Here is a 15,671-nt window from a genome sequence, read left to right as displayed (position 1 = left end):
TAAACAATTCTTCATCTTCAACATATTCGAAATTCTCACTGCACTTTGACTAGCACCAAGTTGATATCAATGACGCCTCGCAAGACTACCCGCACCGCCATGCGCAAGAGCACCCAAGAAATCAGGATCTATATCGACGACTCAAATCTATGGATTCAAGGCCAGAAAGCATCCGCTCAGAAACATCGGTACCGCGTCGAATCAGACCCTACCTGGAGGTTTGACGCTGGCAAGCTGAAGAACGTCTTGACTCAGAACTGCGGCCTGCCAGCCGATGAGGACATCAAAGCTATCGTCGACCTATATGGATCGACTCCCCCCAACGTTGAGTCGATATGGAATGCTATCAAGTCTTGCAAGGTGGAAGTACACACGTTTGAGCGGAGTTCGTGGAGAAGCCGCGAAAAAGAAGTCGACGCGGAGATCATTGCGGCCTCAGTATCCGACGCCGCTGATCTGTATTACGAAGGAAAACCCGGTATTTTCATTATCGTCTCTGGCGACAAAGATCTCCTACGCGCTGTACTAAGGATCGCTAAGAGAGGATTCGAAGTCCACGTTTGGTCATGGACAAACGGAATGTCAGGGGCGTACGCGCAGCCCAAGGAAGAATGCCGTCTCCTGATGGACCAAGGGCTCGTCAAAATACACTATCTCGACGAACATATGGATAAATTCAGTTTTTACGAAACTGATTTCAATCTTGAAAAGAGCGAAATACCTCCCCACAGCATTGTCATTCGGGATCCTTTGCCTCAAGCCGAGGTGGTCGACCAGGCTGTCAAGAGTCTCCGCATTCCACATTACCGATACCGCAATCAACCTCGTGGAGGTTCTCGAGACGACCTTATTATTATACCTGCCTGCGAGCTTGAGCATAAAATCCATACCGAACTGTTTCAAGACATGACGGAAAGACTCAAGCAGCACGGCCTCAAGGTTATGACATACGTCGCATATAATTCAAAACACACCGAAAGCTCCAAAAATGGGATGGTAGCCCCGAACCGCTTCAAGACGCTTGATACGAACAACATCGTCGAATCAGGGGATAACAATGATGATGCGGGTTTTACGGCCGTCAAGACGCGCCAGAAGAAACAGAAGCAGCGCCTAAAGGCGGACGAGAGAAAGATTCACAACCGTTGCCACTGGCGTATGCATTGCAGGGAGGGCATTTACTGCAAATATGGACATACCAAGGAGGAGACGGCCGCCTTCAAGACGTATGGAAAGCGGGAAGCAATCAAGTATAAATTCTGCCCAGACGAAAATTGCTTCAAAAAGAAGTGCAGCTACGCTCATACGCTGGATGAGTTGTTTTGTCCGACATGTGACGAGAAGGGAGTCCATGAAATGAGGAATTGTCCAGAGAAGAGGCTTCACTCTATTCTGAGGTACGCCAGCTGAGGGCATCGATGGTTTTCACAAGGCGAGAAACGGATTAAACAGTCAAAGTCATAGTCTAGTCGAGAAACTTTTATTACAAGACAACACGCATCTCAGAGGCTGCGTCTCAACATCAAGCTTGATATATGCGTATACTATATTCTATAATTGTTGAAAGGAAGTATCTCGGAGCCATGGCGGCTTTTGCATCTACATCATGCTGTCACCATCAACCTCTTAGAAGAGAGCAATGGCACCCAGGGCAACGATCATGCCAGCGGGAGCGATGCGGCCGGCACCAGCAGTGACGACAGGGGGGTTGCCACCAGTGGGAGTAGCAACAGGGCCGGTGGGAGCAGGGCCAGTGGCAGAGCAGGCGGTGGGGGTGATGAGAGAACCATCGTCACCGAAGGGGCTGTAGCCAAGGCACTTGGCGTACTCGGCAGCGCAGGTGGCCATGTTGGCACCAGATCCGCTGCGGCACTTGTTGTAAGCCTCGGTGCACTCCTTGGCGCAGTCATGGACGGGGACGACAGGAGCAGGACCAGTAGGGGCAGGGCCGGTAGGAGCAGGGCCGGTGGGAGCAGGGCCAGTGGGAGCGGGACCAGTAGGAGCAGGGCCAGTGGCAGAGCAAGCAGTAGGGGTCTTAAGAGAGCCGTCATCGCCGAAGGGGCTGTAGCCCAGGCACTCGGCGTACTTGGCAGCGCAGGTGGCCATGTTGGCACCAGGTCCGCTGCGGCACATGTTGTAGGCATCAGTGCACTCCTTGGCGCAGTCGTGGGCAGGGGCGCTGGGCTTGGGAGGAGCAGGGCCGTGAGGCTTGCTGATGGTGCAAGGGCAGTCGGTGATGGTGAAGGTGGTGGGCTTGGTGATGGTGTAGGTCTTGTTGTTGTAAGAGAGAGTGGTGGGCTCAGGGCAGTAGGTGGTGATGGCGGTCACGACCTCGGTGGTGTAGACGGGCTTGGTGGGAGCAGGCTTCTTGGAGCAAGCAGTGGGAGTAACCAGAGAGCCGTCGTTACCGAAAGGGCTGTAGCCCAGGCACTCGGCGTACTTGGCGGCGCAGGTAGCCATGTTGGCACCCTTGGCAACACGGCACTCGTTGTAAGCCTCGTAGCAGTGCTCAGCGCAAGCATCCTTGGGAGGGCCAGTGGCGGTGGGCTTGGCGGGCTTGCTGATGGTGCAGGGGCAGTCGGTGATGGTCAGAGTGGTGGCCTCGGTGATGGTGTAGGTCTTGTCGTTGTAGGTGAGGGTGGTGGCAGCCGGGCAGTAGGTGGTCAGAGCAGTGACGACCTCGGTGGTGTAGGCGATGGTACCGTTGCCGTAGACGGGAGAGGCCTTGGCGGCGCCGAGCAGAAGCCCGGCGACAGCAGCGCGAGTGGTGAAACCCATTGTGATTGTTGTTTAGTTGGTTGTTTTTAGCGAGTGTAAGCGGTTGAAGGCTGTAGAAACGAGTGTAGTTGTTTGGTTGGAGCGAGGCTGAGGAGAAAAGAGTTGTTTGTGGCTGTCGGAAGTCGGGCTTTTATAACCTTTTGACAGTCGTCTGTTTGGGAAATGCATCCCCCTTTGTGGATATGCTAGACGACGATGATATCATTAAAGCTTCTAGTCTAGATCTTCTGGGGTAAACTAAGACGCGTCGGTGCTAGGTTCGTCTCATGCCTTGAAAGCGACGTCGTCGTCCCACACTGCAATTGGGCCGTCTCAAAGGTAGTTTTGCAATACGAGGTCTGTCCCCAAAAGAAGGCCGTCGGATCTCGGCTCCGAGCGCCTTTTGACGGGTCGGTACCTGCATACGAGCCATGCATGGGCATGGGTCGTCTCGTATCATCCGGTCTTACTTCATTTCGGTCCGGCACATCGCATCCATCGGCCAGTCCGAGCTGAAGTGCCGCTGTCTGCTGCAGGGGAAGCCGATGATCGATTGGTAATTTTGTGGAGGCTCACAGGGGGTGACGAATTATTATTAGAAGCTACCCTTCTCGATCTGATCCCCGTGCCCCTGTTGGGCTGGCGACAATAACATTAATCGATTAAATCATGCCATGTTTGAACGTTAAAGGCATCCCGATGATCGCTCTATTCATTGATTGGCTATCAATCAGGGTTTAAGATGGAGGTGCGGCTGGCAAGCCATGTCCAGCTCGTGTCAACCCTTGCCCTTCATATCGTTCCAGAAACCAAGATCCCGGGAGTAATTGAGACATGACATTCCACGGATGTGAGGAATGCATCGAACTACCCTGAAGCCGAGAGTCTGGAACTCTTTGAAACGGTGTAACAATCCAATTGAACTATTCTGGAATTTGGACTTCTGGGTCGTTGCGAATGTGAATCATATTTTGCACACGCACGACTACCCACTTGGCGGGTCGCGTTTCTACGCTCATTCCATGTCTTTATTGTAGCCATTGTAAGGAATTGTAAAAGCCCCGAGCCCCTCTTTCATAGCGGTGTAGCCAGCCTGTGTGTTGTACTCGATAACCCGAGTTGACCAAATTGAAGGCATGCCTCTTGCTGGCGGTGAGAGATACGAAGTGCCCCCTTTCTGTTCAATTAGTGGAAAAGCTGACCGTACACCCTCACTTGCTTCGTATCCAATGATTACCCAGACAAGATCATGCTTCCCTTGGGAGGCTATCCATTGGTGGCCGGGCGCAAGGGAGCTCGTCTAGATCCCCGATGAGCTTGAACAGGCGCTGATAGGCTGTTCAAGCGCCCCTCTGGTCGGGACGGAGATTTAACCAGTGGAGAAACGGGTGATTTTCTCGTAGCCAGAAAGTAACAAGTTTAGCAATGCATTTTGCATTGATAAGATAGCACATGAGCCTCAAACGGTTATGTGACGTTACAATGTGGTCGCCAAGTGATTAGATTTGCTACCACATAATGCTCATCGGTTTGCTCGGCTCCCACTCCGACATTTTTCTTTAGTAGATAGTAGGGACGACGATTAATACCTATTGAGCAGCATAAATGACCTAGTTGCCGCGGTACCTGGCAGAAGGTATCTTCTACCTTTGCCGTATGGCATAGTGGTTATTGTGGTCCACAATACCCTATGCTTTCAAGGTCGCTGGATAGGGCGAATCCTTGGTCTCGGGGTGTGTGGCAATTGGCGTGTGACTTGGATGTCTAAAGGACATCTTTAAATCGATTACCAGATATCACTTAATCACATCAACTGCCATTGGGGGTACAAAGGAATGGCTGTCTTAGTGCCCGCTTATGCGGAAGTCTGGACGCCCGTCTCGGGAATGAGCGACAAGGCTTGATAGACGGGCGAAGAGAAGCTGCTCTATGGCTAGTGTCGGTTTCTTGAGGTCAAGTGAGCATTGAGAATGGGCGCCTCCTGGTCAGTGTCGGATTCACTCCATAGACTCGAAGACGATGCAGGTTGGCACCACGATACACACTGAGTGTGACCTAAAGCGCCGGCGTTCCGGCGCCGACGTTCTCGTTATCGCAAGGACCTAGATGCCTGCCTCTTGCTTTTCACCTGTAATTTAAGCGTTACGAGGGGACTTGCATGTCAGGTACAATGTAGTATCCTTGTCTTTCTGTATCTAGTATTGTATTTGCGCTGAGCTCTGGTGCGCCGACTGCATAGCACATTTTTAGAAGCGCGCCTGTGCCAGCGATTCTCGGTCCATACACGAGATATTAGGGCTGCGGCGGCCCTAAAATGCAGCGACAGGATCAGGAGGCCTTAGCAGTGTACGAGAGGCTACCAACATGCTGTTACAATGCCCTGCATAAGGTGTTAGGCGACACGGTAGGCAGTCTTCTGAGACTCGTATTCATTGCCGAGATTGATGTGCTTTGGGGACACGAACTTATGTCTGGATACGAACTTGACATTTCGATTCGTGTAGATAGCACCCTACTCTGAAGAGCTATTACCCTGAATGGCTAACCGTGAGGGGCTTCTTAACTATGTAGACAGGATTTGGTGGATGTGGAAACCCTATAGTTATAGAGCTTGGAATTGCCTGATCCTAGATGCCCGAGTCGCCCTCGAAAAGTTCTTCATGCTCCTCGTGCCACTTCTTCCAGTCATCACAGACCCTGTTCGCCTCAATCATGTTAGGGGAGTTCGACGGGAAGAGCTTATTGGCATCACTCTGGCGCTCCAGAATCTGCAATGCCAAACCCTCAGACGCATGTCGGGCTATGTGACAATGCATGAGCCAGCTTCCAGGGTTGTCGGCCTTGAAGGCGATGACAACGAAGCCGCCAGTAGGTAGGAGCACTACGTCCCGGCGGGGAGGGTTGTCGAGGGTGAGATTGAGCCTGCTAGGATGGTACTCTTGATTTTCCTCTTGCTGCAGAAGAGCAAAATCGTGCCCGTGGAGATGAATCTGAAGAGGGTTCATGTTAGATGACCTAGCAAGGTGAGCAAGGTTTACATACCGGGTGAGCCCTTGTAGCGATACTACTGTCCTCCATTGTTAAAACAAGATATACCTATGAATACTGTCAGAACTGTGTTGGCTGTGTGGAGTTGTGAGAGTTAAGATATACCCATTGCTCTTCAGTGTAGTCTTCAGGTATCACCACCCACTTGCGGGGGAAGGTGTTGACATGTGAGTCAAGATGCATCATAGCTGGGTCAGAATAGTTGATCTGAAGCGGCCTGAAGTCTGGATCGGCAGATTCTTGCAGCGAAAAAAGCGCCAGAGGATAGTCCACAAACTCTGGCCTCGTGCCTGCGGTCCTGTCAAAGGTGACATTGAACTGCTCACCAGCAAGGTCGTCTGCCTTCTTGGCGTTAGCTGCTGGGCCAACATACCACGGTATCTTAGGCCTCAGCGAAGAGTATGTCTCGTCCGAACAGGCCTTGCTGATTCTGGTCCAAGGCCGCGATGTTGGGTCTGACGTGCTCGTGTTGTCGTATCGGAGGATGCCAGTCTCTTCATAGCCTGAACCTCCCGGTTGTATACCGCAGTTGTCTGCAACCCAGGTTCTGATCCAGAAGTTGCCGTCTTCTGGGATGGGGTTGTCATCGCCAGCAAGGGGGTTGGCCTCGACAATGACATTGTACCTCTGACCGATGCCGACCAAGACGGACGTGTTGTAGTATGGCTCGATGGGCACGAAGTCTGCTGTGACGATCTGAAGCCAATGATTGTCAATGGAGAAGACAAAAGTTGAGTCAAACGAGGTGTTGATCAAGCGGAGGAGGTATCTCTTTGGCCGGGTGGGCTTATCAGTGGGCGTCTTGTTGAAATGCAAGACATAATTGTCGGGTATCTTGAGTGTGGGAGTGTACCCGTAGTGAGAAACGTTTCCTGCACCGTTGAGGAGGATGGTCTTGTTTCCCCAGTTACGGTTGAATAGAAGCTGAAAGGCGCTATTGTGAGCTTATTGATTGGCGTTAACACTTGAATAGCCCAACGTTTGTAACGGTAGTCACTTACACCAATCAGTCATAAGTAATGGGCGCTTGGAAGCGTCAAAGGGGGCAGATGATGGGCCATGAATCGTCTGTACAATTCATCAGCCGATATTCACGAGTAAATGACTGCACGTGGATGTTTCTACTTACCAGAGGGCCTTGTAAGCCATCTGCATACTGCACAGAGTAGTGACTATGGTACCAAGAGGTTCCATACTGCGTCGTCTTGAAGCTGTATGTGAAGTTTTGGCCAGGTGCAATGGGACACTGGGTGATGCCATTGACACCGTCCATATCCATCGTCTGGTTCTGTCGAATTCCGTGCCAGTGGATACTGGTACCATTGTCGCTCATGCTGTTTATCACGGTGATGTTGAGGGTCTATTAAACAGTGAGCTTGAAACTCGCGTCACATGAGATTCGGAACTTGCTTACATCTCCCCAACACGCTTCAAGCCAGGGACCAGGATAGGACTCATTGAACAGCTTCGCCGTCTTGAAGGGTTGACCATCGGCATTGAATGTCCCATCGGTGATGTTCAAAGTGTAGTGTCGAGTAATGCCGATTGGAGCAAACTTCTCATAGTTGGTATGAATGTTGAACTCCTGGCCGTCTTTATTTCGAAGCCAGCATTCTCTGTTCTCGGGTATAGAGCAAGGGAACCATCCCTCCATTGCACTGTAGTCGCAAACAAAGTCATGGTCGCCTGGGTTTGCTGCTGGGGGCCGGAAGATTGGGTAGTGACCATGGTCAGGTTCATGAGTATGTGTGGGTGGCGCTCCAAGAGGACGCTGGGCTGGATGATGAAAGCCGTACTCTGACACAGGCGACATAGTCAGCCATGTGAAAAGGCCTACAACAGCATGCCAGAAGCGAGCGAAGAGCGACATTTTGGGCAATGCTTAGAGGTTCGATAAGATTTCATCGAGACGCGAGGGTCAGACGGGGGAGGCAGCGTTCTAATGCTCCAGCCCAATTCCAAAAGGAGCATGCACGTCATTCTACCCCGCGTGAGATACGCTTTTCAAGACGCCGTAGGCGACGGGTAGTTGCAGCTGAGAGAGAGTTTGTAAGCCTGCAGATTCATCCCACTTTTGATCAAAGCTGAAAGCGGGAGGCTGGCTGACAGTCAGATTGAGATGTCCGGCAGATGATTCACGGGAGTCAATGAGCCTGCTGATTGGCTAGGCGTATGTGAAGGGCTGAGACATTCATTATTCATTGGCTATGGCTGCTGCATGAGACGGGATGGTGCGGGACGGAAAGAGACAAAAAGCCTTACGGCTCGTATTAGAGCGCGGCATGTTGAACAGTTCGGCAACCTGACACATCCAACGTGCATCCACGACACCCTCATGACACAGGTAGGGGCGGAATTCGGGCCATTATTATGCATATTCAGCGCTTTGACCCCTCAGAGGACTGTGATACAGCTTCAATATCACACTTCCTGGGCGTCTCGTGCCCTGGAATGGTGACAGCTGTGAAGCGGTTGGTTGTACAGCATATGCGTAAGCTTACCGATGTCTGAATAAAGGTGTATCAAGACTCGAGTTTACGTAAGGACCTGATCTGCAGGTAGCATAAGCGGGCATGGAAGATCTCGCGTGGTTGCCTTGCGAACATTACATCTACCGACCTATCGCGGGCCTATCTCTTGTCAGACAGGCGGTCACACAGCATAGTATCCACGCCCTTTCCGGCTTACCACCTTGATAAGAGATACAACCATTTTCAACCCTACCTAGGAGGTATGATCAGCCCAACTCGAGGCATATAAAAATGCCATAATACTCTGAGACAAAAGTCAAACATACAGAGGCAAGGCCAGAAAGTTTTATCCTACGCTAAAAACGCTACGAGCAAGGGGTAGAATTTCTATAGCTAATTATAGTAAGAAATATCTTTGCCTTCCTAATATTTCCTGCTTTAACTTTAATAATTTTCCTTATATATAAAGGTATTCTTTCTATCTAGGCTTAGATCTTCTCTTATAGTAGCTCTTTTTAACTTCCTTTTTATATATAAATAACCTCTTATTAACTCTTTAAGGTACTTTTCTTTATACTTACCCTCTTTAAATATAACTAAGCAAGCTTAATAATATATAAATTAAGTAAATTTAAATATTAAAAAAGTTATTAAATATAATAAGAATGATATATTTATTATTAGGTATAATAATTATATATTAATACTTTATTCTTTTTCTATAAATATATTTAGCTTTTTTTTAATATTGTTTTTATAAGAAGAAATCACTTAAGAAAAAAAATATAATTTATTAATAATATTATTAATTAATTTCTTTTTTTTAATCCCTTTATTAACTTATTATTTTTATTTCATTTATTTTTATTATAATTTCTTACCTAAGAAGGCTTATAGCTCTAGCCTTTATATATTATTATAAGCTCTTATTTTACTTATATAATTAGTTTAAACTTTATATTAATTTCTTTAAGTAGTTAATTTACCTCATTTTTTTTCTTTTATAGTCTTTTATAATAATATAGTATTTCCTAAGAGCATATATTATATCTAGTAATATGCTTAAGGGTATTATATATAACCAAGTTATATTAATAATTAAGGTAATTGATATATAAAAAAGGGCAAATAAGTGTATTTTATATATTAATATAATATTCTTAGATTAATTATAAATTAAAATAATACTGTTTCTAATTTATATTAGTATTAGATTACTATTAGTCTAGCATCCTATTAGTCTTATATCTAATAGGTATATTAGATCTAAGAATTTATAAATACTACATAATATAACCGTGAGGGTTATAATATAATATCTTCCCTCTATTATGTCTTATCCTTAAGGCCTATATATCTTAGCTTTTATAGCTTTTAATTAATATATTATAATTTCCTTTTTCCATCTTCCTTTTATAATATCTAACTAGATATCTAAGTAGGTTTTTAAAAAAATCAGCGAGCTATAGATATTTACTTTATTTATAGAATTTACTAAGGTAAAGGCTAATATGTCTTATACTTATTATTTCCGCTTAGATAAGCAGTACCTAATATCTATAGATTCATCGCGCTATAGCGAGTATATCTATAATAAGAAATCTTATAATAGTACCTATATAGTAGCTTCTTATATATTTATTTATTCCTTGCCTTATTCTTAATTAATTATAGTAATAATATCTTTATTAAAGTAAGAAAAGAAATTAAAAAGAGATAAAAGTAAAATAAGTAATACTCTTTTAAAGCTTTATAATAAAATAATAGAGCTCTAATCTTATTTTATTATTATTATAATACTTTATGCCACCTAATATAAGGATTAGAGTATCTTAGTTAATATCTTAGTAGTTTTAATAATAAAGGCTCTATACTTAAAGCCAGAGGTCTTACTAGGCTTAAATTAATAAGGTTTATTTATATAATTATTAATAGCTTTAATAATGCGTTAAAGCTAGCTCTATTTATAATAAATAGCTTATATCTTAACTAACTAAAGAGGTTAAAATCCCCTGTATATAGTAGCTCTCCCCTTTAATATTAACCTTCTAATTACTCTTATAATTCTTAACCACTTAAGGTTAAAATTACTTTTGTTATCCTTACAAGAAGAGGTTTAATTATAACTAATAATAACAATAACTAACTAGTTAAAATATAAAAAAAGATTTCTTAATATTAAAGAAATATATATTGATTTGAAATTTATTAAATATTATTATACATTGCTTAAAGTATTTTATAAAATAATTATAGTTTTAATAAGATTTATTAAAAAGAATATAACTTATAAAATAAAAGGATAAACTAAGAAAGCTTTTAAAGAAATTAAAGATTTTAATTTAAGTAAATTAATATATAAAATATTTATTATATATTAATTAATTACATTTAATATAAACCCCTTAAATATTATCTTAGGTACTTAGATTATATAATAAAATAATAGAAAATTATTATATTAAATTATATTTTATTTTTAGAAATTATATAAAATAAACTAAAATTGTCTTATTTATAATAAAGACTTTTATATAATTATTAATACTTTTAAGGATTTATATTATTATTTACTTAAAAATAAATATTAAATTAAGATATATATAAATTATTTAAATAGTATTTATTTATAAAGATATAATAACTTAATAAATAATAACTTTAATATACTAAATATCTCTTAGTATTTAATAATATTATAATTTATATTAAAATATTAAAAAATAAAAAGATTAATATATTTATGAATTATAAAATATAATAAGAAATGAAATAATATAGATTTTAACGAAATAATATATAAATATTATAATTATAAAGACCTTTATATAAAGCTAAATAGCTATCTTAATTTTAAGATATATTATAACAATATATAGCTAAGAGATATATATATATTAAGACATTATAAATATAACTTAGCTATTATAACATCTTATATTATTATTAAAGCTATATATAAAATAAAATAAGCTAATATATTGTAATAATAAATAAAAATTTATAATTACTATCTTTTAAATAATAAGAGATTAAATAAATAATAAATATTTAAAAACAAATAATATTATAACGTACTTAATTAGCGAGCGTCGCATCCCAGCGAGCGTCGCAGTAAGATTTTCACCTTAAATTGCAATTTTAAAATAATTCTTAAAAATTAAGACTAGGCCTCAAATAGCAGATATTTTTAAATTAAACCTATTAAAATTATTTATATATAAATTAATTTTCCTAGATTTTTAAAAAAATTATTTAAGAAGTTATTAAGAAAATTCCTATTCGTATTATGTTTTTTAAAACTTTTATTTTTATAAGGCTTATAATTTTTTTTATAAATCTAGAAAAAATACTAGCTTTTGACTCTTTTAGTTAAATATTTATAATTAACTTTCTAAAAATCCTAAGGCTATATAACGTACTTAATAAGCGAGCGACACAGTCAAGCGAGCGACGCACTTTTTTTAACCTCCTCTATAGTAATCGCAATAAAAACACTATAAACCATCTGATCAATTAAAACTACTCACTATACTTTTCCCTAGATGTCTTAATTACTACCTGATAGGTCCTTATATTATGCCCGGGCTTGCCGCAGACACCACAGCGCCGAATACCCGGTCTGACTGACCTTCCTTGACCACCACTCCTCGACGATTCGGCCACTACCTGCGCATCGATATCCATTTGATCAATTACTTGCCTTCCTTCCTCTACTGTTATTACCCCTCTTTTCTTTAATCTAGTCCTTTTTGCCCTCCGGCGCCGGCTTAGTATCTTATTTGCCTGTCGAAGGTCTTAGACCTCTGCCCTCACGAGAGCCATCTTATGCATAACTGCCTTTGTTTCCTTCGCAAGAGACTTTAATGCTTTAAGAATTGACTCTAGAGAGCTGCTTTGGTGCCTTTTAATCTGTCTTTTAAGGTATTTAGACTGAGATTGGGCCTTAAGCATAGTCTTTGGGGTTTTTAAAGCCCAAGGGGTCGATGGTTTAGCTGCCTCCTTAACCGGCGTTGGCGTCCGTAGCTGAACATTAAGCTTTAAGACCATAGTTTCTGGGTCAAGGGGAATAAGACTAGCTCCTTTAAAAGCCCCCTTGATATTTCTTTTTATTATAGTAGCCTCGTGTGCGGCGTGGAAGGCCGGAAAGAACTTAGTCTTTGAAACGTGAGTTATAGAGCATCTAATTAGATACTTTATTTCTCGACCATAAGCCTTCTTCAGCACGCTAAAGCACCCGATATTAAGGGGCTGGAGAAGGTGAGACGAATGAGGTGGCATATAAAGCCGGATAATCTTCTTTTCCTCATAATATCTCTTAAATTCGATAGAGTGGTAACTTTTATGGCTATTAAGGATTAAGAGACGATAAGAACTAATTAATTAATTGGTTATGCATCGGTCAAAGTGCTTAAGCTACTTGAGACTAGTCTTATTATCGGTCTAGCCATTTTGGGTCATCGCAATAGCCTAATCGCCCGGGAGGTTGCTTTCTCGGTACTAATTGGCGAGGTGATATTGGCCCGCACCGATGATAAACGGCTGGATTGCCTAGCCTTCCGCATTAATCGCCTAAATGACCGTAATCCATTCCCGGTTTCTAGGCTACACTGATTTCGGCTTTGAATGCCTTTCTGCACCTGTGATAACTATTCCGCTTGTAATTATACCCATAAGAAAGCCGGTCTCGTCAAAGTTATAGATATTATCTGATCGGATGCCGTACTTCGCGATTGTGTTCGCCATAAGCCGAAACCAATCGCGGATAATCGTTGGGTCTTCGCATTTAGCTCTATGGTAGTCGTATTTATAAAAGAAACGCGTCTTAAGGTTAGGGTGCCGCTTGACGAAGTTATGAGCCCAACGCGTGCCAATTAGTGGCGCGTCGCGGTCGGCAAGCAATTGATTAGCTATTTCTTTTATACTATATAGCCGTGGGGGAAATCCTCGCGAATCTAGGTCGAGAATAAAGTAAATAAGGATATCTTCCTCTAGATCTGATAATTTGCGTGATTTGGGGATAGTATTAAGTCGAGCTTGAATGCCATTTCGTCGCCGATATAGCCTTGGCTCAGAGACCTGGTAAGTCTTTGTAGCCTTTCGGATGCTTAGATTTGGATTATTTTGAAGAGCTTAAAGGGCAAGAAGGGTTCTAGCCTTAATATTCGACTATGACATATTTTGTGGTTAGGAATTAATTGATTAAATGAAAAGTTAGATGTAAGAGGGAAAAGTGCGTCGCTTGCTTGACTGCGTCGCTCGCTTATTAAGTACGTTATTATTATTAACTAAAATAATTATTTCTTCTTAATATATAAAAAAATTATTTATAATTTTTATACCTTAGTTAATATATTATTTAATTAATTATATAGGGAGGTTAAGAAATATAACTCTAGAATTAAGGACTATAAATAGCCTTAATCCCTAAGGAAGCTTTATTATATTACTTAGATTACCTTAGGGAATTAAGATTAAGTAGTAAGATTATTAATTACTAATATAGCTAATATCCCTTATATCTATTAATATATATTCTCCTTAGTTAATATAAAGCTAGTCTTAGAGTACCTTTTAAGTAAATCTAATTAAATTATAATTAATTAAATTTATATAATAAGATTATTATTTTATTATAATCTTACTATAAGTATTTTTATATTAAAAATAATTATTTTTAATTCTTAGCTTATTAAAGATTATAATCTAATAAATACCTTAAATCCCCTCTAAGTTATTATTATATAAGATATCTCTAGGCTTTTTTCCCTTAGTCTATAAATCTAATAGCTAATTATAAATTAATAGATTAAATAATTATAAAAATATTTTTTTATTTTTATTAATATTTAAGGCTATAAAAAGATAAATTATAGCTAATTTACTTAAAATTATTCTTATAAGTCCTCTAAGGGTTTAAAAAAGGTAAAATATATTAAGGAAATTATATTTTTATTTTTCTTATGATAAAATTAAAGAAATTAAATAAAAATTAAAGTAATATAATTAATTAATACTTATAAGATATTCCTACTAAGTAATAAAGGTAAGCTTTATATAGAGCTTTTAATTAATTAATATTATATTAATGTAATAAAAATTACTTTTAACCTTATCTTATATAAATATGATAAAATATTTATTATACCTAAACCTAAAAAATCTTATAAAAAATCTTTTCTTTTTATAAGCCTTATATTACCTCTAAATCCCTTTAAAACCTATATTATAATTTATTAAGATTTTCTTATAATTATTAAAAAGAAAAGGTAAAAGCTCTTCTTAGTTAAAGTTATACTCTAGCTTTTTTTCTTAGATATTAATTTTATATTATATAACTATAATAATCTTTTTAAGGCTATTTCTAAGTATTTATAGTATTAATAAGATTAAATTATTAAGGAATATCTTTTTATTCTTTTCTAGGTCTTAATATAAGCACTATAGGGCTAATATATACTCTTTTTATAATATATTATAAGTAAAATTATTATAATAATATTACTAGAATTTATCCTTTTTAAGCTTTAATTTAATTAATTAATAATTATTTAATATACTAAGGTATTTAATAATAATAAGGTCTTAATAGTCTTATTCTTATTTTAGCTAAAAAAAAAGGTAATTACTTAGAGTTATATAATTTTTTAATTATATTAAGACTAATTTTATTTTTTTTAAAGAAGTTTTTTATTGCTTTAAAGTATTTAACTTAAGCTATTAAGTAGGCTATTTTATTCTTTTTTATAAACTATAAATAATTAATAGGGGTAAAAAAAATAATAGGTTATATAAATAAAGGTATTTTAAAGGTTTAAAGTATACTTAGGGATATAAAATTATTACTCTTAGAAAGTCTTTTTATTAATTTATATATAATATATATAATATATAATTATTATATAGTTATACTTTATATAATTAAATAAAAAAAGATTACTTAATTTTTTAAACTTATTAATTTTAAAATATAAAAGGGTTAATTTTAAGGTTAATTATTAATTTATATTAATCTTATTATTATTAAATAAAAAATCTTATTTTATTAAGGGGGATAAATATATATTCTTAAATAAATAAAAAAGGGCTTTATATTTTAATTAAATAATTAATATAAGTAATTATAAATAAAAAGGGGTTTATATCTTTATACCTTAAGGAAATAAGTAATAAGCTAGTTTATATATAAGGTATAAAAAAAGATTAATATATTATTTTTTTCTTAAAAAAATATCTAGCTTTTTTAATATATATAAAAAGTAATTATAAATTATAGCTCCCTATATAGAAATTACTTAAATATATTATTTTTCTTTTTTTATATATTTTAACCTTATATATATATAACTTTTATATATTTCTTATTTTTTTATTTTCTTTCTTTTTAATTTTATT

General features: G+C 38.9%; 3 protein-coding genes across 3 annotated transcripts; 1 reads left to right on the top strand and 2 right to left on the bottom strand.

The window, feature by feature from the left end:
- Nucleotides 1-99: 99 nt before the first annotated feature.
- Nucleotides 100-1,410, top strand: NCS54_01364600 (Hypothetical protein; the record flags this gene model as incomplete). The annotated part of the gene is made up of 1 exon (XM_053158826.1): nt 100-1,410. The coding sequence occupies one exon, from the start codon at nt 100-102 to the stop codon at nt 1,408-1,410; it is 1,311 nt and encodes a 436-aa protein (XP_053014801.1).
- Nucleotides 1,411-1,626: 216 nt separating this feature from the next.
- Nucleotides 1,627-2,778, bottom strand: NCS54_01364500 (Hypothetical protein; the record flags this gene model as incomplete). Its single annotated transcript, XM_053158825.1, has 1 exon — nt 1,627-2,778. One exon carries the CDS (start codon nt 2,776-2,778, stop codon nt 1,627-1,629), a length of 1,152 nt encoding a protein of 383 aa, XP_053014800.1.
- A 2,606-nt stretch (nt 2,779-5,384) lies between these two features.
- NCS54_01364400 (Hypothetical protein) lies at nt 5,385-7,675 on the bottom strand (the record flags this gene model as incomplete). Its single annotated transcript, XM_053158824.1, has 6 exons — nt 5,385-5,747; nt 5,800-5,853; nt 5,911-6,749; nt 6,807-6,873; nt 6,935-7,165; nt 7,220-7,675. The coding sequence occupies 6 exons, from the start codon at nt 7,673-7,675 to the stop codon at nt 5,385-5,387; spliced, it is 2,010 nt and encodes a 669-aa protein (XP_053014799.1).
- Nucleotides 7,676-15,671: the final 7,996 nt, after the last annotated feature.

The sequence above is a fragment of the Fusarium falciforme genome, chromosome 11 (genome assembly GCF_026873545.1).
Source record: "Fusarium falciforme chromosome 11, complete sequence".
Taxonomy (NCBI): Eukaryota; Fungi; Ascomycota; class Sordariomycetes; order Hypocreales; family Nectriaceae; genus Fusarium; species Fusarium falciforme.
Note: the sequence above shows the minus strand (reverse complement) of the source record. Positions and strands in the feature narration are given on the sequence as shown.